Source organism: Pezoporus wallicus, unplaced genomic scaffold (genome assembly GCF_028554395.1).
Source record: "Pezoporus wallicus isolate ANWC-B61680 ecotype Strahan unplaced genomic scaffold, APGP_CSIRO_Pwel_v1 contig_3952, whole genome shotgun sequence".
Lineage (NCBI taxonomy): Eukaryota > Metazoa > Chordata > Aves > Psittaciformes > Psittacidae > Pezoporus > Pezoporus wallicus.
The window spans coordinates 4,048,972-4,074,496 of NW_026635034.1; the positions used below are offsets into that span (position 1 = coordinate 4,048,972).

At 48.6% G+C, this 25,525-nt stretch overlaps 1 protein-coding gene across 5 annotated transcripts in view; it reads right to left on the reverse strand.

Moving 5' to 3' along the window:
* NTRK3 (neurotrophic receptor tyrosine kinase 3) overlaps nucleotides 1–25,525 on the reverse strand; it is a 207,527-nt gene that overhangs the window by 160,136 nt on the left and 21,866 nt on the right. For all 5 annotated transcript variants that reach the window (XM_057422390.1, XM_057422555.1, XM_057422309.1 and 2 more), the window contains 2 exons: nucleotides 13,836–13,910; nucleotides 12,430–12,501 (listed from right to left, as the gene is read on the reverse strand). In XM_057422390.1, coding sequence (XP_057278373.1) covers nucleotides 12,430–12,501; nucleotides 13,836–13,910 — 147 coding nt within the window. The remainder of the gene's footprint in view (nucleotides 1–12,429; nucleotides 12,502–13,835; nucleotides 13,911–25,525) is intronic.

A 25,525-nucleotide genomic window follows, 5' to 3' on the forward strand; every position in this document is an offset into this window, starting at 1 on the left:
GAATGCAGCGATAGAATGGGACATGGTGTTGAATTGGTCAGCCTGAGGTTTCACAGCTACCAGCAGCTCTCCCATTTGTGCTTCGTCAGGACTCAGCACCAGGACATTTGTGCTGGTGCTATGGATGAGTAAGATAGTTTATACCACCTTACTGGTTCTCCAGCCATGTTCTGGCATTACCTACAGTTCTGCTCTTCAAGCAACCCCTTAGCAACACCGAGGTCTTTACTGATCCCAAATACAGCAGAATCAGAAAGCCTCCAAGGTCCAATCTTCCTTTTTGAGTTTGGATAACGTAAGTAATTCTTTTCTCAAACCCACAGGTACTGCCCTGTGTGTTGTCACACAGTGTATCCCATCACGTTATCATCTCATTACCCTCAATTTTTTCCTTGTTCTATTGATAGAGTAAGAATTTCCAATAACTTCCCAAACTCAAAGCATCCCACATCACAGGAGAACAAGAGATCATCGTCAGTGACCCACAAGGCCTAGACCAGCTAGCCCTGAAAGTGCGACACTGGGGGAAGAACCACGAACCCCTCTATTTCCCAGCTGCACAACCTCAATGTGTAATATCCCAACTGTCACTGAAACAGGGCTGAAGGAGGTGGAAGGGGCTGGTCTCCTGCATTGTCCTTTAAACAACAGCGTTACAAAACAGAAGTTGCAGAGCAAGCAGGAAGACGAAAGGCACCACGCCTCCATCACAGGGCTCCTACGGCTGGTGCCAGTGACACATCCACCCCACACCTCTCCTCCCACTGCCTTTGCCAATGCAGACAGCCAGTCCTGCTGCTGCCTTCATCCCAGCCCATCCCAAAACACTTTAAAGGCCATCTCCAACCCCATGACGCTTCCACACCCTCCAAGTCATCTCTTCTGAAACAGCTCCCAGCTGCACAAAGCCTTGTTTGGAGACAAATGATGCCTCAGAGCTTATTGCTGCTCACAGTTTTGGTTCAGCACACACTACAGATGGGAGGCAGTCACCAGGTGTGGGTAATGTTGTCCCCTATGCTTTGAGGCGGATCAGACACAGGGATCTGGCCCTCTGGACTGCACTCATCTCTCCCTTGTTGTGTGCAGTTTCCACTGCTCTTCCCAAAGACATCTGGGCTCTCAGAGGACTCAAGGAAAGGTTAAAAGCTGGGTCAGCCCTGCAGTTGCTTTCCCTTTGCCTGCCAGCTCCCCTGCAGGGCAGAGTCCAGTCGCATCCATGGAACACGCAGTCTTCTTCTCAAGGAAAAGAAACTTCAACCTGCAGCGGGCAAGAGCCCTTCCTACCCGCTGCCCTCCTGCAGCTGAGATGTCCTCAGGGCTGCTCAGCCCCCACCCCATCTCTTCTCTCCCAAAACGTAGTAATTTTAGATCCATTAGTCCTGAAATGGAACTGTGCACTCGGCTTTTCTCCTGCTTCAGCACGCAGAAATAGCACTGGAGATATGTGCTGATTGAGAACAAGGGCTGCCAGCTGCCAGCTCCAGCGAGGGGTTGCGTTTATCCTGCCTGTTTGCTTCAAATTGCATGTTTCTTCAAGCTAGGAAGAGAGGATGACAGGGGAATGCCTCCTACTCACAGGTTTCCTATGGACCCAGAGCAAACCCAATCATGCTGTGTGAGAGCTCTGTGCTTCTGTGGGAAGGAGAGCTGTACCTAAGAGACATTACCCAGCATCTCCAAGTACGTGCTGAAACTAGACCCCACACACGTGCCCTCCCAGGCTCTGAGTGTTTCCCACCACCTCCCCTCTTTGAATAGACTGAAGCAGCAAGGACAGGTACTCAAGAGGCCCACCCCCAATGCACAGGCAGACACTGGGAGAGCTGGACAAGGTCCACAGCAGAGCCTCAACTTCAACACATGGAGCACAGATGGTTTGGGATAGGGTCTGGTCCTTCTTCTCTCTTGAACTTTGGCTGTGCTCTCAGCTGTTAGAGGGCTCCTGCATCAAATTTAAACTGAAATAAACTCCCCTACTTAGATGCCCAGAAATCAATAAGCCCTGAATAATCTCAACCCACTGCTCTTCCTGGAGGTTAGGGAAGAGAAAAGTAGCAGCTAGGCCTGAGCCCGAATTTGCCTGAGGGGTGCCACAGGCTGTGATGGCTGGGATGGTGCTAAGCACTCTGCAGAGCCTCTGAAGAAAGGAGGAGTACAAATATGAATACACACACACACACACACATATATATATGTATATATATCTCCTAGCAATAGCAAAACAACAGGGCATAAGGCAGGCTAAGCTCTCGGCAGACACTGCTAAATGGTTTCCAATTAATTAACTGATTACATGATAGAACAGAAGGGGATTCAAGTGAGTGCTGTTGACCTTTAAGAATAATTAATATCATCAGCATAGCAAAACTCGTCCAAGAAAAATAATTAGGAGGTTCTAATATTGCCTCCACAGCCACATCAAAGGAGGAGAGGAAGGTTCTGGTTAATTCAGAGGCATGGTTCCCAAGTATTTGCGAGTAAACCTATTTCCCCCTTATATTTGATTCCTCCTGCAGAGCTTCCCCACACACATGCTTCTTCTCTATCCCAGTTAACCTCCCCGTCTCCTCTCCAGTTCAGTTTTCCCCATCAGGTTTTCTATGCCCCATTCCCCTTCTGCTCCATCTCAACCGCCTTTCCCAATGACTCCTTGTTCTAATCCTTTTTTTCAGCCCTCTGTCTCCAGACCGGTCTCTGTCCCTCCACAGCCACATCATCGCACCTGCTCATCTTTCACCATCCCCAATCTCCTCTCTCTGCTCTCCTGCACCTTAGTCCCGGTCTTTCCATATGACATGGATCTACTTTTTGCCCCCACTCACCACTGGCAGCTTCATAGGCTGACAGAAGGCAAGCGCTACACGCAATCCCAAAAAAAAGCCCTTCCCTGGTTTTCCTCAGCAGTCAAATCCATCATAGAGGCTGGTCTGGGAAGCAGATGTAAGCGATGCACAGCAACAGGAAAAAGTGAAAAACGGCGAACTCGTGACTTCCTTTTCTCCCATTACACCTCACCAAGCACGGGAATACTCCCACCTCACTCTATTTTCCTTGTTTCTCCTTTCCCAGTTCACTTGGCCCACAGGTGCTGTGTGGGAGAGGGGCTGGAAAGCCACCGAGCCAGGCAGGAACTGCAGTGGTGAGCTTCACAGGGAAGGTCTCTTGAACATGCTGGAAGGGAGGTTGCATGAGCAGCCAACGTTTCTTGTGAGAGAACCATAAAAAACCCCCACAGCCCTGGAATGAAACCCACCTTTGCAGTGAATAAATAAATTTCCTCTGCTGCTTATTACCGTTAAAACTTCAGTGGCTTGACACTTCATTAAATTATAGATAAAAGGAAAAATGCTCTTCCTGGGCTCAGAAAAGCAGGCTTCTGCCAAAGAGCTGTGTTTACACCAGCTAATGAAAAGAAAGCCTGCCATCAGCCCACAGCACTCACCCCACCTCAGCAGGGAGCAGAGCTACTTGTACCCTTCAGGGAGAAGCAGATGGACACCACAAGGGACCAGAGCCAGGGAGCACACAGAGGCAGTGTGCTGGAATGGGGATGTGCACATGTGGGGACCAAAGGGACACTGTCAGCCAGCAGAGATAGCAGCTGCCATGTCCCATGCTGTGTGGAGGCTCCTGGCCACAGTGGGAGGTGAGACTGATGTGCTCCAGCTATGCCTCATCAAACGGCAAGAGAAACACTCAGCGTAGGAGACAGACAGCACCAAGCAGGGATCTGCCTTATACCAGGCTGCTGCTTCCCTCCAGGGGCTGGTGGGGATGCAGAGCAGGGAGGCAGCAGGCATCTGGAGCACACCTGAGCATGGGCATGGCATTTTGGGCAGAAATGCTCTTGATTGCAACTGAGCACACATATAATGCTCTGAATAGAGACCTGCCTGCATCTGTACCTGAGCAGTGGTAACATGTGCCTCATTACAGCCCAGATACACTTGGCTTAGGGAGACAGAGAACTGTTGGCTTAATATAGGCAGAGTCCAGCAGAGCCTGCTTGCTGCACTCCTTGCTTATTACCACCCCAAAAGCAGAAGCATATTTTGGTTTTGACAATTAGCTCTGTCGAAGAAAACACAAGAATTTCTGGACACAGTAGTTACATTTTTCCTGTTCTTCTCAACACATGATGTACTTAAAAAGGAGAAGTATCTTTCACCCACAATTTATCTTCAAACATCGGCCACTGTGAAGAATATTTTCAACTGAAAAGCCTGATCATCATGAAGCACTGAGTACTTCAGACTGCAGCAGGCATTCTTTTCTTATTCTGAGACAGCAAATTACTCACAATTATCAACACGCACAACTGGATACAACAAACATTTAACCAAAGCCCACGGGTTGCAGTTGCAGGGAGGCTGGATGGCAGATCTCCCACAGAACTACTCATGTGAGACACCCACAGCCAGCAGCCAGGTAGCAGTGCTGCAGGACGACTCCATTCATGCTGCAGAACAAAGTCAGTGCCAGGAGCCACTGCAGTTCAGAAAGTTTGTGCTGCATCTGTCAAACAGGCACCTTGGCAGACTGGCTGCATAGGAGGAGAAATGGAAGAATAAAGGCACTGCTGGCAGTGAAATCAAGCTGGCCACCCCTCTGGTGGGCTCACATCTAATGTCTTGATCCAGCTTACAGCTGCAGCCAGCTGTGCACAGCTACTGCTCCACTCACTGCCCTGAGGTGCTTGGCTGGGGCTGGAAGGGGTATGAGTTTGTTCCAAGAGAAGGACAAAGGGGCTGCATGCAGGGAGGCCAAGCTGCAGGCTGGGGCTGCACAAGGGGTATGGAAGGGAGGCTGGGTCAGAGGCCAGACTGCAAGCAAAGAGGCAGGGAGGGCCAAGAGGCCTGGATGAGGCTAGAGGCCAGGGCCCATGCTGCAGGCAGGGTGGCTGGGGCTGCTTCTAGGCTGCAGACCAAGAGGTCAGAGTTGATCTGGCAGCAGGGAAGACCAGCTTCAGACAAAGAAGACAGGAGGGTGGAGAGCAGGGTTAGAGGCAGAGAGGCTGTAAATCTGCAGAGTGGAAGGCAGAGAGACCCAGTCAAAAGCAGGAAGGCCAGGCCTGGGTTGAAGGCTGGAAAGCAAGAACAGGCTTCCCAGGGCAGCGGTGGAATCACTGTCTCTGGAAGTGTTCAAAGATCATACAGATAAGGCCATTAGTGACATGGTTTAGGGGCAGACTTGGCAGTGCCGTGGTAACGGATGGACTTGATGATCTTAAAGGTCGTTTCCAACCTAGTGGATTCTATGATTCCAAGCAGGGAAGCCCAGCATCTCTGTTGGAAGGCAGGAGGCTGGTGGTGCGGGCAGGGAGGACCGGAGGCTGCCGCCCCTGTCCGTGGTGCTGAAGCGCGGCCCCGTGGGGAGCACGGTGTCTGGCAGGGTCTCACCCCACAGGACACCCGTGGGCTCCTGCAGAGCTGCTGGTCACCACGACCTCAGAGACGGCTACCCACCGCTCCAGGGGCCGAGAGACCTCTGTCTCTGACTGGTAGCCTTGTAAATATCCCACAGGCTCTTGCATCCAACGTAATTCGCAGCTCATCCCTTCACAAATGAGGGAGCGGGGTGGTGGGAAACTCCACCCCCCTCTGCCAGTTTTCTAGTAAGATTTTATAATTCCAATAAAACACACCACTGCCTAACTCATGACATTTAAATTCTTGCCTAGTCACATACCATCGTGAATTAATGTCCCATCATTCACGCCCTGTCCTATCTTATTGCTCAAATAACATATGATGTTAATGTTTCTATTTTTCTGCTCTGGTGCTTATTGCCTGTATATCAAAAAGGGAGAATCAGCCATGCAATCACACTGTTAGTTAAACAGTATCATGGAAATTAAAATCCCAAGTGAGGTAACCTGTGTGGTCACTGAACTTTCACTCATTCTGCCGTGATTGTTCACTTTTTTCCCCAGAAGCTTTCAAACTGGTTTTCATGTCCTCATGTCCCTCTTGGAGAGGGCCTTCCTCCCTGTACAGCACCTCTTACACTGGCACAGGCAGTTAAAACATGCTCTTGTACCAACATCTAATCAACTGAGCCACAGGGTTTGGGGAGCAAGCAAAAGGGACAGCCAGAGGATGCTGTAAGTGACCACAGAAGCCTAGGAACCAGATCTGGTCCTTATCATGCCCGAATCTCCAGAAATAAGCTCATTCTGTGCTGCTGGTGATCACAGATGTGGTAAGGGTTAACCAAGACACAAGTACCCATCATCTTCAGGATCACATTCAAGAGGAAGGTCTCTCTTTGAAGGGAAGCTCACAATCAAACATCCATCAGGCTGTTGTCACACAACAAGGACTATGTCATAGAGAGTGAGCCCACCAAAACACCCCAACTAGTCTAAAGTACACTAGTCTAAAGTAAACAAGGCTTGTAAAAAGACACACACCCATGCATGACAGCATCATTCAAAACATCCCATCTGCAGACTTTTTTTAAGAGGGGATAGAAAAACCCAGGACCTTTGCATAGCCACAGCTGCCCATTTCACATGTCTGTTGAGACAACTGATCAAACTTCAGAAAGGGAAATAAGTCTCATAGGCACATATGCAGCTGGAAAGAACATACTGACATTTCAAAGGAAGGAAGGCATTTGTGATAGTGTTATTATAACTCATCTTACATTGCAACAGCATCCCACAATTCAACTAGAAACCATACAAGGTGTTACAGTGCAAATATATCAGATAAAATAAGAGAAAACAGAGGTTATTATTCCAGGCTTTCAGATGAGGAACCACGACAGGACAAGCCTTGCCTCAAGGTGCACAGTGCTTGAGTTGGAAACTTTCTTTCTTGGGTCCCACTAGAGTACATCAGTCACAAATTTATCATTCCACCTCCTATTACAATACAATAAACCCTTCTCCATGGCCAAGTGAAGCAGCCTGCAGCCAGGAATTAGTTACCAGCCCTCTGAATGCAGGTCAAACGATTTCAACCCAGCCTGAAGGAAAACCATAGTCCTGCAGGGAACTGTTTTCTCCTCTGGCCTCATGTACAATGGCTGGTAAAACATGGGTTCTACCTCTGCTTCTGCAGAAAAAGAATGGCTGCAGTTAACTGCTTATTCCAGTTAATTGTTACCTGTGGTAACAATTGGGAATAAACATGACACCAAACCAGTGCTGCTGATTAGCATATCAGCAAGGACACTGGCATCCAAGGGACAATGCAGATGGGGGTAGAACAGGAAAGCTTATGGAAGCAAAGGAGATGTTCCCACTGTTTATTTTAGTGACTGCACTACAAGCATGCCCAGCATTTTATAGAACAACTGAAGACATGAGGGGGGAAATGACTCCCTGTATAAACTGTAGCACAGAGTTTTGCTTCTAGAAGGAGCTGGAGCAGGAATATCCTTAGAGTACAAATGGGAATCAAAGGGTACCCAAGCTGCCTGCCTCATTAGGGATAGTAAAGGAACATTCACCTAATGGAAATTAAAAGCTCTTTAAATCTCATACTTCTTATTTTGCCTATATTCGTGGCGAAACCCAGTTCTTATTTAGTCCTTCCCAAATGCAAAATAAAATGCATTAGACTATTAAGGATGTGGTTTGGGTAAGGCATTTTACTTCACCCTTCAGTGAGCTAAGAGCTTACATATAGTCATATACTGTGCCCTGGCTGATACACACAGACTTGTTAGGCTGCAGTGACTCCAGAGTGTGGATGGGAAATCAACAGCAATTAACACATGCCAGTTTGGGTTAGGAGACTGCCAGGATAGGGATGACAGCAGTGCAGTGATGAAAGGACAAAGCAGAGAGAAAACACCAGGAAGGGGGAGGAAGGGTAATAGGATATCTGGAATCAAGCACAGAGTTGCAGGCAGTCACAGGGCCTGGAGCTGGTTACAGAAGAGAGCAAAACAGTTTAGCCCTGCTTCATACGTAAAAATGGCTCTTTCAGAACAAGGCAATAGATCATTGACCATGAAGCAGGGGAAAATGACCCTCAAGCTGTGACCAAGAGGGAACACTGCTTTACCTCCAATAATTCAACATCTGATATTTTGTTTATTTCTTTATTTAGTGTGAGATCTCAAGCTCCCAAACACACAGACCAAAGAAGGTGAACTTTGCCAGCCTTGCAAGACAGTTGTCTGCAGCCCTTCAAAAGCTCATAGGCCTCAGTTGTTGAGGGGCATCAAGTACTGTCCTAAAACAACACTGTAGAGGGCAGAGAGCAACTCTCCAACCTTGTGCTGCCCCAGTCACCTCAATTTTCAGGGGATGCAGCCCACTTTCTTTCCTACCACAGCCTACAACCATAGTGCATCTATGGGAATTCCCATCTCAAAGCTACATACTACCTTCAGTAGCAGGGCACTGGGTTCATATAATACAGCACAACTGCCCTGAACCCAATCAGGACACAAAGCTAACCCTATCCTCAGAAGACAGCACAACCTACAGGAGAGCTTCTGGGAGGCTGCAGTTTAGTCACAACTCAGGTTTACCTCTGTAAACAAGCCCACAGATCAGCCAGCTCAGTCTTCCACCAGGCAAAGCAGGTTCCCATCCATCCCTGCCAGAACCATCTAGGTCCTCCTCAATCCTCATTTTTGGTAGAAAAAGACTGACAGGCTCACACAGATAAAATTGCCTGTGGAGCAGGTGATGTGACCATGCCATACTCAAAGTTACACTCAGCACAAAGCACTCCAGGGTCTCCATCTTCAAGACCCTTGGGTGAAGACTGGAAGAGGAAGCCTGATCCTCAACCCCATCATTACTCTGAGAAGCAGCCCTGAAAGCACTCTTTGATGGGAGCTGTGTCTTGGCCAGCCCACAAACCAATTCAGAACGTGTATAAACCTCCAGAAGACACTTTCAGAAGAGCCTCTGAACGCAGACAGAAATGGCGATTATTAATTTTCTAAATAGAAATCTGACTACTTAAGCCTTATTTAAAAGTGTGCCTGTCTCTATAATTACACAACCTTAATTTGTTTTCTTTAACTACACAATAAATAATGTGTGCACAATTACCCTCTGCAAACACAAGGCAGTGACTCCTGACTGAGTAGGCAGCTGCCCAGGAAAGCATTTAGAGGGAATCACAGTCTCTTAAGTACCTGCTTCCCAGCAAAGGGGGACTCAGGCATGGCAAATGTCAACTTGTCTGGTTCTAAGTATCACCTACATGCTTGCAGCTGGGAGCCTACTCTCCTACATGTGCAGTTCTACTGTCCCAAAGCCAGCAAAGGGTGGACTCTTTGGCCAGCAGCAAACAGGTCCTATCCCCTCCTGTGCACTGATTCCTGATGTGCTGTGAACCTGAAGTTTCCTGTGGACTTTCCAGTGCTTAAGAGGAAAGCAGTAATGCTGCATTCTTCCCCACAAGGCACTACAACTTCTCTTTACTATTTGTCTCTCTATTGTAATGATTCATGTAGGAACTTGATATTGTCATAACTTGTAACCCTTTATCAGATTCAAATAGATTGGCTCAGGCATTTCAGTGCTATTAGAAGAAGGACAGAGTGAAAGCATGCAAGACTTTTTCCTCAGTGAGCTGTGCTAAACACAGCAACACAATAAATATGTATTCAGATTGTTTATGTGTCTGAAACTTAGAAACCATATCATCCTAAAGTCTTCTTGTACAGCCTCAAGCCAAAGACTGAGGTTTTCTGTCAACACCAAACATTTCCGACATTCACCTGCATCACCTGCTAACATGAACTTCCACAAATCTTGGCTACAAGATCTGCTTGTGATTGCACAGCTGGGGGCTGAAGACAAACGCATGCACAGAGGAAAGGACAGAAATAGAAGCTGTTGGGAGAAGGCAGTGTTATCTGTCCCATCTGAGAGGGGAAAACCTTGATGGAAGGCACTGAGAGAAAGCTCACATGAGCAGGAAGCTGGGATTTAAACCAGGATGGTTTTTTTCCAACCTAGTGGATTCTATGGGGAGGGAGAGGGGAAAGAACACAGCTTTTGAACCCTCACAATTCATACTTAAGCTTCATGTGGAAAAAAGCCTGCTGCTTCTCAGACCCTGCTGTAACACCCTGGAAAGGTGCAGCCCAAGGTTCCGCCACCCTGTGGTAACACTCCCTGGCAGTGAAACCTCTCTGTCATTTATTAGGCTCATTTGCTATCTTACTGACTCAACTCCACCTGTGACCATGCGAACAGTGAGCAAAGAAGGAAAACCAGAGCAGCAGCAGTAACACATAGCCATAACTCAACAAGCTTTAAGTACACCATCCCACAGTCCCCACCTCGCACCCATCCAGGTGCAGCCAGCCCCGCCACAATGGGCTGGGACAGGATCCCATGCTCCTGCCAGCTACTGTACCTGGTTACAGCAGCCTAAAACTTACAGCAGGGTGACATTTCATTAATCCTTTTATCCCTGGCTCCTACCTGCAGCAGCTGCAGAAAATGTCAGGCCTTTGGTGAGCTGAGCTCCCCAGGAGGCAGCAGCTGCAGAGCAGCCAAGGAGGCACCCGATGTGTTTGCATGATGCCGTGGCCATGAAGAGAAGCCCGGGTGGCACCGGCTTCCTGCCAGGATGTTCAAAGCCTTGGGAGGCACCCCAGAAGCAGCAGCCTGGCTGCAAGGAAGCAATAGCACTGTGGCCCAAAAGCCTCTCATGAGCAGGAAGGAGTCACCATCCCTGCAAACACCGGGTCTCCATCACCAGGTGCCTGGCATCCACCATGGGTGATATCCACCTTGCAAAAATCTATGCTGCAAGGTCCCAGGAAGAGCATCAAAACGCACTGGCAACACTAACCAAATAATATACTTACTTGCCTCAAGCTTCACAAAACAAAGAAAGAAAGACATTAAGAACATGATCAATCTTATATAGCCCAAGCAGTAAACAAACACATATTTCATCACCACATACCAACCTTAACTCTTGACACAAGATGGATGTAAGAGGTTCCCCCCCCCCCAGTCTCAAAAGTAATATCAAAAGACAAAACCAAATAGTTTTGGAAAAAACAGCAACACCTGCATATGTGCACATTAACACCACATTCAGCCTCAAAATGAGCATACATGGCCCTTTAAACTACAACATTCAAAGTAATTTTGTCAGTAATCAAATAGTATCCATTTTATCTGCTAGATACAGAAACAGCAACTGTACAATTGACAAACAATCCCCCCGAAAAAAGCATCAGAGGAAAAGGAATTCAGAGAGAAGGTTCCCAATAACAAACAACTACAGAAAACACAAACCAAATGCTACAAATCAAAATAACAGAGCACAGAAATGAGGAAAGTCCCAGCAGTCAGCATTAATGAGAGTTGATTATGACAAAATATGCACTTCTTTAAACTCTGAAAGACCCCGTGCTTGTTCACAAAGCCCTTAACTATTCCTGCCCCTTGGTACTGCAGATCTCCTGTTTAGCAAGTACTTTACTGTCACTTAGCAACTGTAGCAGGTTTTCCAAAAAGGAAGCTTTTGGGGTTTTTCAGTTCACATCATCTCTGAGCAAACATCAAAAGACAAATCTATCCTGCTCTGCAGGTCGCATCCATCTCCCTGCCTGAGGAACATGCCCATATTGATGGCCACATGCATCCATGGGCTTAAACGGATGCACGCTACGACCATTTTTCATGGAAGAAGCCACTAGCACCGATTTCAAAGAAGCCACTAACAACGATTTCCAAGAAGCAGGAATTCACATACTCTCCATCCACCCCGTGCCTCAGGCTGGAGCCTCTCACACTTTTCACCTTTTCTATCTACACCAGAGCTGAGAGGGGTTTGGACACAGTCGCTTTGACAAGGTATGCCATGGAGCAGCTTGCACACCGGCCTGAAATTCAGGCTTCCCTTTATCACCTTGAAAAAAGTAAATACCCATCTAAGAAAAGAAATCAGTGCCCTTGGCCTCATGGATGTGGGAATCCGCAGGGTCACTGTAGTTGTTGTCTAACAATGAGCCAGCAGCTGGACCCCTGTGCCATGTCCCATGATAACAGGACTCCAGCCTCTCTGGCACAAAACACCCCCACCCTAGACCAGTTTAAGCAGTCAGTAATTAGGAGCAGAGCTGGCAGCCCTGTGCCCAAGGAAAGCACAAAAGCTGATGAGCAGGGCAGGATGTGGCTGTCTGCTGGGGCATGTGCCTCCCTCCCAAACAGTGCAGAAAGGGAAATGTGCACTTGGTCACTGTGAGGCTGAGCTTCTTAGAGCAGCCATCAAAGCCAGGGCAGTTATTAGAAACCTAAACCCATCAACTGCCCAGCAGGACCTCATCTCATCCTGCATCATAGCCTATTGCCTTTTCCTGCACATTCGCTTTTCCTCTCCCCACTAACAACCCCTTCCCTCCCACTGATCTCGACAAGCACTTTGGGGATTGCCTTCCCAAAGGGAGCAGAAGGAAAAGAGGGCAGAAGCTGCTGGCACTCACATGTAGTGTAGGTGAGGGTTCTTGGCAAAGGCGCGTGGCTGGATGTTTCGTAGTCCTGAGTTCCTGATTGTCCTGCAAAGAGATGCAGAAGGGCAGCAGTGGAGTCAGGGTGGACAAGTGCTCTAAAACCCTGCACTAGGCACTCGAGCTGCACTGGGAGCCGGCGATTTCACCCCCCTGGGGAGGCACATCTCTTCCCAGACAGCCTCTCTGAGTTACAAGCTAAGAGGAAATTGGGCTTTTCAGCTTCATCTGATATGATGACAGCAGAGGCTCAGCGCAGAGTGGCTGCTGGGTGAGACTGTCCCCCCACACCCACAGAGTCTTGCTGGGGTGGCACAGAGCATCCCCTGCTCCTCTCCCTCCATGTCCACAAGCAGCAATGCCTGCTCCTGCAGCAAGCCTAACCCCAACACCACCATCTCCCCTCCCTCAAACCTAAGAGAAACCCCTCCTGCTTGCAGCGCTGATAAAGAGGTTGAAGTATTTTGTGTAGGGAACTATGGATGCTGAAGGGGGAATCCTCTTCCCATCCTGTTTTGGAGAAGCTCTCTCAGGACTATGAACAGGATTTATCAATATCTGCTGCAAACAAATGTATGCTGGACTCCGTTACTGCTTTCTTAGGCGAGACAAGAACAGGAGCCAGCCTGCTTACAAGGTATATGTGTGTTAAAAGTTCAGCTTGCTGGGGTTGGGTTACTGAGTGCTCAGCAACATGCACCTCTCCTCCAGCTCACACACAAGCTGTGCCTGTTGGAAAGCTCCCAGTTAAAAACACTAGCAGAGTCTCTGATTAACCTTGGGTAACACAAGCAGCACCCAGGTCACTCCCGGCTCCAGGAGGATGCAGGAGAAGGAATTAAGAGATTGGGCAGTATCCTCACTTGGCCAGGCTTCTCAAGCACCTGGCAAGTCCCTTCAGCCTCACGGACCTGAGCTTCCCCTCCGTGACGCACACAGTTGACCTGTCCTGGTGCTCAGAGCGCTGTACAGGGAGATGCGATTCCCTTATCATGCAGCAGCACTGTGATGGCAACTGCACTAAATGAGAACCAACAGCCCAGCAGTGAAGGATCGGTGGAGGCAGCTGGAATTTTGCATTGTGGGGCCGAAATGAGTCAGAACAACGCACGAGCCCAGAGCCAGAACAGCAGGGGAGGAGAGAGGTCAGGGCTGATGTGTGCTGACAGAGCTGTCAGGAGCTAGCAATCTCCCTTCCAACAGACCCAGTAAGGACTAAAAATCACTTCATCTCCATCCACAGTCTCATAGCAAAATACATCACAGCCGGTAGCTTAAACATGCTCTGAGCACCACAGCTGATGGAGGGAAGCCACAGCTCTTTGCTGGAAGGAAGAGGCTGCCCAGTGCTGTTCCCCCCAACACACACAGGACATACTCACAGCCTCTGGAGTCCAGTATACAGCTCCATGTCAACAGCGTTCAGCGTCTGCAAGTTCTTCCAGTTCTCTATGTGTCTGTGGGGAAGAAGGAAAGGCTCAGCTGTGGCACAGCCATATGCTTGTTCTACACATGCAGGGGATGACACAAACAGGGACCACGGTGTTCCCTACAACCCAACCCCATTCTGCTCTCCCAACATTTTGGAAAAGCCACATTAAATGGATTTACCCACAGTTTAAAGTGTTGGAATGTGCAATCAAGCCACTGAACACCACTGTACAAGTCAGTGCCATCTCTGCACACATCAGTGAAACAAAGACACAACTGAGAGCTCACACAAAATGAGTAAAAGCAGCTAAAACCTCTCAACAACAACTCAGTGCCTAAATGGAAAAAAAACATATATATATGTTAACCAGTCTCTCCAGGTGTGGACAAACAGGGTCCTAGTCTTTGCTCTCTGGAAGTGCTGCTGGCAGGAGAGCAGCCAACTTAGCTTGGAAACTGTGCCTTTATTATGAACTGCTCAGTTGCCCGGGGCACTCTGGCAGGTATGTAATAGAGAACAAAACCAGAAATAGACCTGTCACCATGGGATTGATTACTCAGGAAATACTGGAGCCAGGGGAAGGTGACAGACCAACAGCCCTTGAGAATGGGGTCCCCTGTTATCAGCTGCACAGGAGCGATGCTGGCAGCACTGTGGCTGGCTGCGGCCACTATCAAGCTGCAACGCTCTGTGATGGGGAAGGAGCTCGGTCCTCCTCCCCTAGGCAGTGCTTGGCCAGTTCAGGCTTTCTCTCAGGTTAAAATTGAGCACCCTCCCACCAGAAAGTACAAACATTTTCAAGAAGGTCTTTGCTGGGGAGCAGGTGGAGGTGGACCTCTCTCAAAGAAGGAAAAACATCTGGCTGGTCCCCTTAGACAGTACGTGAGCAAGCCCAACTTTGAACATGAACACGTTCATCCAAGCTCACATCTGCCTTGATGCAATAGTTAGCTTTGGCCTTGAAAAGAGGAAATATGTCAAAGTGATGTAGGGCTGGAGTGATAAGCCAAAACTGAGAATCATCCCATGATTCTGTGATTCAGTAAGGTTGCAGCACCTCACATAGTGGTCCAGAGTAAGCAGAAGAGGGACTTCTTGAGCACTTCCAGAGCAGTCACAAGGGCCACACATTCTTCCTCCAGCACTTGTGGTGCCTTGCGCTTGCACAAGGCCAGATGAATTAGCGTGACAGAAGTACATGGACCTGTTTGAGCCATATCCCAAACACCATCCAGCCCAAGAAAGAAAAACTCAGCTAAAATTAGCCTGGACTAAATCTAAACATGTTTCTCTTCTCTCACAATGCAATTCCAAGAAAAGCAGAGACCCACAAGAGCCACCTCTGCTTTCCACATGTTCCATAATTGCCTGCATACCCAGAGGGGTTACTGTAAGGACACAGAGTAAGCTCCCAACTGTCTGCTGCATGACAGCTGAAGTTACGGTTCATCCTCAATGACCTGCTCATTGGCTTGGATCGTCTGTGTCACAGTCAGAATGAGAAGCAGGACATTATTACAGCCATTGTGCATTCCCTGCCAAGGGCTAAGGCCCCTGCAAACACTTGCAGAACAAAACACACACTGAAAAGAGCCAGTCAAGAGATCCAAAGGCTCATTGAAACCCTTCTGAGACAGGGCAGGACTGCGAGTTCAGATCCTGGGCCACAGGACTGAGCAAGGCTAGAAACACAAGTTGAAGTCATTTCTCATTCCAACACCTACATATTAAAAGAGAGGGTCCTCCGAGAGAAAGAACATGGGAAGAAGCAGGCATGAGATGCTGTGGGTTTACCACTCAGTCATGCTGAATCTACAGCATCCAAGCAGTGACCTTCGGGGAGGGATGGAGCAGCCCTGAGCCAGGAACTATGGAACAAGCACAGCTGGGGAGGAGGCGGCGGCCAGATTGGCTCTTGTTTTATTGATTGTGTTTGCTAAAAAAAGTCAAGGTTATTTTTGACCTGACACTCAGACCATGTGGGCAGCAACCTAGAAGTGGCAGAAAGAGAACTGAGCTTGTTCCCAGTGACACGCAGAGGTGTGACTTTCTGATGACTCAGCACTCGGTATGAGGGTCTTAGGGGGCCCCCGCATGGCCAAACCCTCCAGAAGTGACCACACTAGTCTGTAAATACAACTCCAGAACCTCTGTTACAGCCTCCAAACAAAACCCATGAGTTTCCTGAGCTTTGGCATGTTATTAAACATAGAATCACAGAATGGTTCGGGTTGGAAGGGACCTTAAAGCTCATCCAGCTCCAATCCCCCTTCCACAGGCAGAGACACTTTCCACTAGACAAGGTTGTTCCAAGCCCTATCCAATCTGGCCTTGAACACTGCCAAGGATGAGGCACCCACAGCTTCTCTGGGCAACCTGTACCAGCACCTAACCACCCTCATAATATAGAATATCTAATCTAAATCTATGCTTTGCCAGTTTGACAGATACACAACACCCATAAAGTGAGAGACAAGAGAAGCAACAGTGGAAATAAATACATACACACACACACATATATATAGAATAATAGCAGCTGCCTTACATGAGAGTGCAATACAGGAAAATAGCATCACCTTGAATTAGGTACACAGGTCAGCAAGGGACTGAGTCCTTTAAGCTACACAGACACTTCCCTTTGCAGGGACTTTCAGAAATGGCTCTTCCCCTTTTTTATCTGATTTTTCAACTTGGCAGGAATTGCACCCTTGCTCCTAAGCGGCATATTAGTCTTGGTTCACAGGCACCTCAAAGGTAGAACAGAAAAACCATTTTCTTTGGTTCCCTATTGCTTTGGAAAGAACAACATCACTTTGCACTGGCTGGGTTCACCTGAATCCACTTTAAAGACAAAACAGGAACACGTCTTATTCTGAAAGCTCAAGGATTCAAGCTGTGATTGCAAAATTGGCAGTGACTGCAAAGGAAAACAAACCAACCAAGAAACTCCACCCCTAACGCAAGTCCCCCTTCATGTCCTTCATTCTCTCAGTTAGCTCCCCCCCTCTTTTCTTTCCAGGGTTGTGCTTGCCCTAGAAATCTTACATCCTCCCAATTGCTGCTGAAGACTGCAACCTTCCCTTGTCCTCTGCCTCGGTTCATTAACCTGGCAGGAACACGGGTGCTGGGTTCATGCCAAGTAAAGATGTGACAACTCCCAGCCCTACGCTGATCTCTGCAATCAGGCACTGAGGTATGAATTGCAGTCAGTGGGTTACTCCCTCCTCCCTGCAAACATCTCTAAATAGATATTCCCATGGCATTCCTCAGTTATTACTGAGGTAAGCTGCTCTTCTGCAAGACGCAATAGCTTCAATACCATACTTGACAAATCCCAAACTGCTCACTGCGTACATATCCACCTAAACTTGTTTCCAACTTCTAATGGAGACCATATGAGATGCATCACTAACACAGATGTGATTGCTCATTTTACTTGGTGGGGATGGAGGCTAGGGGTTGTTTCTTTAAATACTTGCTTACTTCACATCTATTCGGAGGGTCCTGCTGGGCCAGGTCTCCTTGCTCAACAGAGCTGCCATCATACCATGTCTTCTACAGACAGCTCGAAGTCCACCTTAGGAGTAGCTACGGCTCTACCCTTCCAACTCATACTGAAACACTGCACCAGAGCTCTTCTGCTCTCTCCATTTCTTACCCAAATGTACTCACGAGCATTTTACATCCATCTTCTCTTTTGTCAAAACTGGTTTTGCTTAAGCAGCTGTCTTCCCTTCCTGGCATTTCTTCCTTCCTCCTTTAAAAGCAAGAGCCAGACCCACCCAGCTATAATTTATAAGTTACATGCGCCCAGCTCTTCTAAGACAGTGCGTCTGTACCAAGCAGTGAAGTGCAAGGCAAATTGTCTCAATTGCCTTGAAGAGATCCTAACACAAGTCCCAGAAGTGATGCAGATATATTGCTCAGGCAGAGTCCTGATAGCAAGGTTATTTTTCTTCTGGCTTCAGACCCAGCACAACTGACACTCACACTTGGTGACCTATACAAGAAGGACCACTGTGATAAACACTGTGTTAGAAAATGGCTATTTCATTCATCAGCCTATTTAAGTTCCTTTTTCTTGAACAAGAGCAACTGAAAACACAGAGCAATCTCCAGGAGGTCTCGCTTGTGTTAACAGCAACAACAACCCTGCAGTTACACTGGAAACACCATGACATGCAGCCTGAGATCACACTGGCCTTTACCACCTCATCAGCCTGAAGGGCTTGTTTTCATCCCATAATTGAGCATTGCACCAAGCATTCCTAGCCACCATTTCTTTCCAACTGACATGATTTCCTGGCTGGCAACAAAAGCCCCATTGCACCCACATTTGTATTCATCCCAATTTGCATCAGATTCTCTGTTGGCTTTGCTGCTGGAGCTCTTTCCCTTGCCTTCTTCCCCCCACATTGTGCTCCCACAGTTCCAGCAATGTGCCAGCAGAGAAGCCCATGAGCACACTGTTGCCTTTCATGCCACTGTCCTCAATAAAAGCAGGATCCAACATCATCTCCAAGGAACCTCAGCGGTTTTCTCCTCTTTCAACACCTCCCACCATCACTTCTCTGTTATCCAGCTCTGCACCTACAACAGCTGGGCTGCACTCTGTCTCCTCCAAAAAAACAAGCCACTTACGTAATGCAACACTAACCTCTCACCATGAAGCCGTCTCTTTGCTGAGGAAATCAGTTAGCTTTCCAAAGATATTGGATAGCCTGACAAAAGCTAACTTTAGGAGCCCAACACAGCATCGTATCTCAGCCTCAAGGTACCTACCTGCCATGACTTTACAACTTGTTTAAGGCCTTGCAGACCACTGCAGTCAGAACAATGGTCTATCCACAGCTTGTGTGCTGCATCCCAGTCAACAGCAAGCTTGTGAAGCATGAAGCCCTCTTTGCCAGCTCCACATCTCACGAGGATCACATCTCACCCAGATCACAAGGCACCATGTGAGGCCAGGAAGGTCGCAGGTTCCTTTGCCCCCCATCACACAGACACAGAGAGAGATTAGCAATCCTGGCGACCATACAGTCACCAAGCCACACAGTTTAGGTTTCAGGTAGTCTCCAGAAATGCCTGTACCTTGCCCCATTTATCACCAACCCCAGGGCAGCAGTGGGTCCTTTTGTTCCCAGGACACCGTGCCATGAGGTGTTTGACAACACAGGCTGGTGTCACCTTGAGACCACACAGCAGACCTGCACAGCTCCACATGCCCCCCTTCTACATGCCCACGTGGCAAGGGGGAGTAGAATATCCCCTGGGATTTAAATACAGCCAGGCTTACATGCTCCTGTGCATGAGGCAGAGATGGAAAACAGCTTCTGCCAGTTTACCAAGTAGCTTGAGGCCACTTAATGTGTCTGGCCTCCCTTCACCCTCCTCATGAGACAAGGATAATATTTATCTAATCTCTATCAGCTTCTCAAGCTCTGCAGTCAATAGCTAAAAACTGCTCTTGATAAGCACCAAGTATTATATAGCCTGTGTACACATGTGCTACCAAATCTATATCTAACCCAGACCAGAGGGAGCAACTTTTCCTCAGGATGCCATCAACTCCAATGACTGCCAGAGGAGATGACACATCCCTGTTAGAGCCACGCTGTGCTAAGTGCCACTGCTTGTGTTTGGGTACCAGGCAGTGAATAAGTTGGACACCAGCAAGCAGGAAGCTTCCCAACATACAGGTTTTACATATGTATTTCTATAAATTATAGATATATATACATTATAGGTATATATAAGAAAGGTAAGCAGAGTTTTGAGTCCTATCTCTTGTAGAGCAACTGGAAAATTGATTCATCGTCCAGGCACACGATACCTCACAATCCAGACAGAAGCATTGGCTTTCAATTACCCAATATGTTTAGCATCATAAACAAAGCTCCTGGCACGCGAGCTCCAGATCATGCAAATATGAATTTGATTGCAGAGGGGGAACAGAGTGATGACATCTCTTAAAACCCTTGACTAGCAAGACCTGCCTCCTCCAAGCAGAGGTGTGCAAGATGTTGGTGGGAAGACCTGGAAGCTGGGAAACCCATGGCACTGATGCAGTTCCCACACCCCGGGGCAAAGCACAGCCACAGTGGGGACTGCCAGCTCCTTTTACCCATCCCTCACATCTCCCATGCAGGGCTAAGGAAGCCATAAAGGAATCAGCAATCTTCCACAGCATTATAAGGCACTTATAGCACACATTTAATAACCAGACGCATGAAGACTTGATTCCCTCAATATGGAAGATATAAAAGTGAATTGGTAACTGAGCATTAAAGGCAAGTGCTGCTGAATAAAGACTTACGAGGGCAATATTTTCGCCATTTAAAGGGTGGGCTTCGCATTCCCAAAACCACATGGAAAAGTCACCTAGCAATGGATAAGTTTGCATCATTAAGGATAATTTGAGGTCAGTGGAAAGGGGGTGGAAGAAGGGGGAGAAATCAAATCCAGCTTTGTAGAAACAATTAGGAGCATAATCCCACAGTGTAATTGCGATTTGTCAAGGTAACAGTCATAAAACACACCACTGTGACACAGCTCCCTCTGCACCAACAGATCTGCTCCTCTTGCTAAGGCCATATAGTGTACCCTGGTGCTTCAGAGGATGCCAGGGGGATGCACCCATTCCCCATGGAACCCTACGACCTAAATCAGGCCCTGCCCTTCCAGAAAGGCTGGGTAAAGGAAAAAGCTCCCAGTCTGTGCCACTGGGGAGGGCATGGGAATGATACAGCCATGCACAAGCCACCACAATGTGGTGCCTTAACAGTCTTCCTGGAGAAAAACCCAACTGCTACTCACCAGCAACTCACAGAACACAAGGTATTCAGAGGAGAGGGCTTGCTTTCAGGACTCCATTCAGATGAGCCCTGGCAAGCTTCATGCTCACCCCAACTGCATTTGCCTGGCTCCAGGCCAGCAGGAGCAACCCCTAAGTGCAGAAGAGCTGCTACAGCCACACTATCTAACAAGACTGCCATATAAAAGCACCCTACTGTGGAAGATATGAGAAACAGCTTTAAGCTTGGCCGAACACATTTTTTCCAGGCACTACTATTAAGACATGCTGCCTGGCACCTGTAAAGGCACATAGGAGATGTACTTAAAGGAGAGAGGGAAAGTGCATGTGTTTAAAAACAAACACAAAACAGTGCCAACATGACTAGGACCTCACCCTTTGCTTTTGTCCTCGAGGACATGAGACCCCCTCAGGCACAGGGTGCTCTATGCCCCATGTTTGTACATTCACCCATTTTCCTCCTAAGATCCTCCAAAGCCTTCAGCTCACCCCAGGAGAACCTCCAAATCCTGCATTAGCTCCAGCTTGTGACTTATGGAACAGAGAACATCCCGTCCAGGGACAATGTACCAGTATTAATAGAGGACAGGAGGTTGCCTGGACCCAGCAGGGACATATTGCTGTGGCACATGGGAAGGAGGATGTTCCATTACTGCATCCTATGTCCAGAATTCTTCAGTGCATGAAGTTATGCCTAGTCACTCTCTTTCAGAAAGGAAGAAAGAGGTGTAAGTGGGACAGCAGAACTGAAGCGCTGTGGGCAGCAGTGCAACTGCCATCACAACAAATACCCTCCTTAATAACCCATCCCTATTACTTGGTTAGTATTGGGAAAAAAACACCCCTAGAGTCCTGAACAAGAACTGAAGCATCCAAAATCATCCAAGTGTTGAAGCAACCTCATTTATCAGAGATGAGCAACAGTGCAAAAGCTTCAGGAGGAAGCTCCCATCATCTCCTGCACAGGGAACGGGGCTGGGGAACACTGTCCCTGAATCACTGTGTGTATAGGCTGGGCTCCTGGCTCAGCCCCAGCTGCCTGCCCACCACCTCGTCACCTCCTCTTGTTCATTGCCTGTCACTCTCTGACCCCTGCACGCTCTCAGACATCACCTGAAGTAAGGGCAGGAGATGGGATGAGCACTTCAGTCTTGCAGACATGGACATAAATACATGATTCAAGCACCTTGAGGTGATGCAACAGCAAGAGCTCACCCCCTGCCTGCAGCATCAGCTGTAGCTCACTCCCCTTTTCCTTTAGGTGGCAGACTAAAAAAGTCATGATATTTCCCCAAAAGGGCATTTCTTTTGTTACTCTGCAGCAGGAAAGCCTGCAGAGCTGGTCCTCTGTGCCCAGATACGTGCTTCCCATTGTTACACATGGATCTGGGGTACATGAAGCAGAGGCTCCTGTTTAGGACCTGCATGTGTGTGATCACACTGCATCTCCAGAATAGCTGTACAGCCAGCTGGGATGGAGAGGGCAATCCAAGGGCAGAGAAAAACAATTCCCATAGGAGTTTTACACCAAGGTGAGGCAGCATCTTTGCTTTACACAGCACAGGAGACCAAAAGAGCTCCCATTTTTAGGCAGCTCCCCAGGCACCTGCCACACCAAAGGAAAGATGCTTTCATCCATAGGATTTCATATGCAGTGAGAGCCAACAGCGTGCAGCATTTTGTGGTCTTTAGAGATCAAAAGAGCATTTGACAGAGGAAGCAGCACCCTGGTCCAAACCAACTTCAGTAATTACATTCTGCTTTATGAAACCCTCACTACATCTTCAAACTGAAGTCAGATCCCCCCATGTTCCCATCTCCAAACAGGTCTGGGGCTTTTCAGAAATTAAAATATATATATACATATAAATTGATACAGGCAGAGCTGCCAAGCTCCGCTCCAAATGCAGATGTTCCTCTCCTGAAGAGCACAGTGCTTATGCACATTAGCAAGACAAGGAGAGCTACTAAAGGTACAGGATCACTGGAGTTCAGCTTGGCAGGAATAACTCTCAGCACAGAGCAGTGCCAAAGAGCATGTGATGGAAAGAAGCTTCCCAAAAAGACACAGGACCTTTGCGATGGTCAAGCCCATGTCCTGATAGAACATATAAGCTTAGCTAGGACCCAAAGGGGAGCGTCGCCAGCCACATGCATGCATTGCACTTCATGGTGTGCTAAAGACAGAAAATGGGTGGAGGAGAAAAAGGAGAAGAATTCTCCTACAAACTGGCTGTTACAGTGATATATGGTGCTGGGAATGAGGAGGCAGAAGGGAGAGTCCAGCTAGAGCAGACACAAGAGCCAGAGATGGGGCTGCACAAGCACTGCAGTGAGAGGAGGCTGTGGTCCTTAATCCGGACCCACCGCCCTTCCCAGGCCTTTTTCCACAGCATCTCTATTTGGGAGCCTTTTACATCCACATCAGCTTCATCTCAAGTCTGTTTCAATGTAGCTGCGCATTTCTGGGCAGATCCTTCCCACTGCTCCCAAAAGCAGCACAGAACAGAGAGCTTGGAGCTGCCAAAGGGTCCCTCTGCTTCTGCACGGTTATGGCTATTTAGCAGCTAAATCCAGCACTCTCCTTCAGTCCCCCCTCCCACTTTATCCTCCTCCTCTCCCCCGCAACTCCACCACCCCCATAGCACGGCTCATCCCATTTCCAGCTTTCCCACACACCCGAACACCAGGAAAGCCGCTGCCCAAGCGAGGAGAGAGGAGAGGAGAGGAGAGCCAATGTTCCTTGGGCTCGGATCCTGCTCCCATGAAGCGTTTGTTTTCCCAAACGGCCCCCAGGGAGCCTGAACTTTGATCCTCCAGCGTTTTGGCTCCTCGGGTGTTTATGAAGCTCTAGCTAGCGGGCAGCAATGCCCAGCTGGGCTGGCCGCAGGCCAGGCTCCCAGCCGCTCCGCTCAGGGCAGCCATGGGCAGAACAGCTCCAATCGGCAAGGAGATTTTCCAGGGTCCCTGTTACCTCCATGGCATGGAAGATCTGCCTGCCCAGCACACCAGTGGTTCTCCATAAAGCCAAAGGACTGGGAAGACCCTCCATAGAGTTTATGTTGAGCCAGCTACCACGATACCACGCCCCCCCACACCCCAGGCTTGTATCTGCATTGCAAATAAATCACAGGCAGCTCTGCCCATCCCTCCCCAGCGATGGAGGCTTTGGTCCACTTCCCAGCCAGAAAAAAACACCTCCCCTCTTTCCAGCCCCCCAAGCTCTTCCTACAAGAGGGACACACACCAGCTCTCTCTTATTGTGGACATGTAAGAGCAGAACCATCACTCAGGAGCAGAGGGATGTACAGATTAAGATACGGTGACTCAAGAGCTCTACACTTCCCGGGATAACATACATTTTGTGGGAAATCAGCTGGGTCTGAAAAGGAAAAGCTCAGCAGCAAACCTATAAACATGACACAGGCAGGAGAAGGGAAGAAAGGAGAGCAGGGAGGGAACAGACACTTTAAAAGCTCCTCTCCCAGTGCTCTACTTTGTTTATATAAACATGAAAAAAAGCACCTTGAAGAAACGCTAAAGACAACACTGTGACAGCCAGAGACACTGCTAACCGGGTTGTTGTGTTTGAGCTGATTTGAAACAGCAAATCTGGGGACCATTTCCATCTCATGTCACAGCTCGGTCTGCCCCTCCTCTAGATAAAGACATAACTGAATTATGGAGAAGCCTCTGCTCACCCAGCACTCCAAAACCAGCTTCCCTGACCAAACATCTGCCCTTCTCTCCCTATGGGCACCTTCTTCACCAGGGCCAAAGGGAAGGTGAAGCCTTGAGCTCACACTATCCAAACACGCTGCTGTTGAGCTGCACTGGCTGTTAAGCAACTATGCTTTCCTTTACACCAGGAGCAAGGCAGGAGCACACAACCTGAGCGACTGCAGCTTGACCAACACTTGGCAACTCATTAACCCAGCACTGACATTGCCACCCTTTGCTAGCAGGCTGGAAGATGTTGCTCATCACCAGGATTTGCATGGAGGTTTAAGACCACAACAGTGAGAAGCAATAACATACTGTCCTAGAGAGGCCATGCTCCTCTCCATAGCACAAGGCCACATCCCCCTGTACAAGACCCAAGTATAGACATGATAAGCCCAATAGCTTGGTGATCCTGAAAATGAGCCTCCTATTTCTGCAGCATTCCCAGGAGGCTGCATTAAACTGACAGCAATGAGATCTCACAGGAGCATTTGAGGCATCCACAGGTCCTGCTCAGTTTAGTGGAGAGGCTGCAAGCCAGGCTGCACCTCCTGACGGTGCCTGCCCTTTCACTGCATGGGTTGGAGATGTATTTAACTGCACACATGGCTTTTTGGCACTGTTTCGGGTCACGGAGCAATTTCAGAGAAAGCAGATCATCGGATGAAGACCTTCCAGGGACATTTTGTTGTTGCTGTTGGATTTTCCTCCCCTTAAACTTGGTTCCTGCTCCTGGGCAGCTGCAGAGCCAGGAGGGTCCGAGCCCCAGCCCAACCTCAGAGCAAACCACATGAGCCCAGAGAGCTGTCAGCAAAGGGAAGCTGGTTCTGCACAAAGAATACAGACATTGTCTGCCACCAGCCACGCAGCTCTCCAAGGAGTAGCCTGGCTCACTCGCAGCCCACAGCAGCTGGAGCCCAAGAGCCTGCACCATGTGCCAGGCTGGGGCTTACTGGGGATGGCAGGTGGTGGGGACAGCCCTCCTGCACACCGGCTCCTTCTCCCTCGATGGATATCGCAGTGGGATGGAGAATGGCTTCCCTCATCCTCTGCAGCAGGAGAGCTGGGACCAGGCATCACCAACCTATGTGGCTGAGAGCGAC